This window comes from Anneissia japonica, unplaced genomic scaffold (assembly GCF_011630105.1).
Source record: "Anneissia japonica isolate Jap-2015-1 unplaced genomic scaffold, ASM1163010v1 scaffold304639_len625_cov329_single, whole genome shotgun sequence".
Taxonomy (NCBI): Eukaryota; Metazoa; Echinodermata; class Crinoidea; order Comatulida; family Comatulidae; genus Anneissia; species Anneissia japonica.
In genome coordinates this window covers 1-625 of record NW_022683526.1, presented here as the reverse complement: position 1 = coordinate 625, position 625 = coordinate 1, and the positions used below count along the sequence as shown (strand labels likewise).

The 625-nt window shown below is 34.1% G+C and overlaps 1 protein-coding gene across 1 annotated transcript; it reads left to right on the top strand.

Annotated features, from left to right (window-relative positions):
• Nucleotides 1–97: 97 nt before the first annotated feature.
• On the top strand, nucleotides 98–614 carry LOC117100171 (RING finger protein 150-like; the record flags this gene model as incomplete). Its single annotated transcript, XM_033239749.1, is given in 1 exon segment — nucleotides 98–614. A coding segment is annotated over 1 exon segment (100 nt), but the record flags the coding sequence as incomplete, so codon positions are not given.
• Nucleotides 615–625: the final 11 nt, after the last annotated feature.

Genomic DNA, 625 nt, shown 5'->3' with positions numbered 1-625 from the left:
TTTAATGAATAAATGGATATTAAATTAATGAGTTTAAGGCCACTTGATGAAAAATTGATTAGATTAGAATTTGATTGTCAATTTCTGAATATTCTGTAGGATTTCAAGAAGTGATGGCAGTAGCTGAAATGCATCATGACGTGGAGCCTTCAGCAGAGTCTGGAGTCGTCTTACCCCCAGGATCTTCCCTTGTATGAGTTCGTACATTGAGCCACTGGAGTCGTATTACCCCCAGGTTCTTCCCTTGTATGAGTCCGTACATTGAGCCAACCAAAGACATTTGCAAGGACTAGACCTTATTGAGATCAAGATGTGTTGTTGTGGGGTCATTGAGATCAACACATAGTTATTTGGGCTTATTGAAATCAACATGTTCTCATTGAGGTTAACACATGGCTCTTTTAAGTACATTTTGTCATAGGTAGTACTATTGTAGTTACATAGAAGACTGACTCAAAATTATTACTATTTGGAAAGCCTGAAGTGATAGTCATTCACTTTTTTTTTAGTAAACCTGGTGTAAATTAGATATAAACTTTGACATCAACAAAATCTTGAAATTTGGGTATTATTGTAATATTCTATAATTACAAAATTATTACAAAAAGAAACACCAAAATTCTAT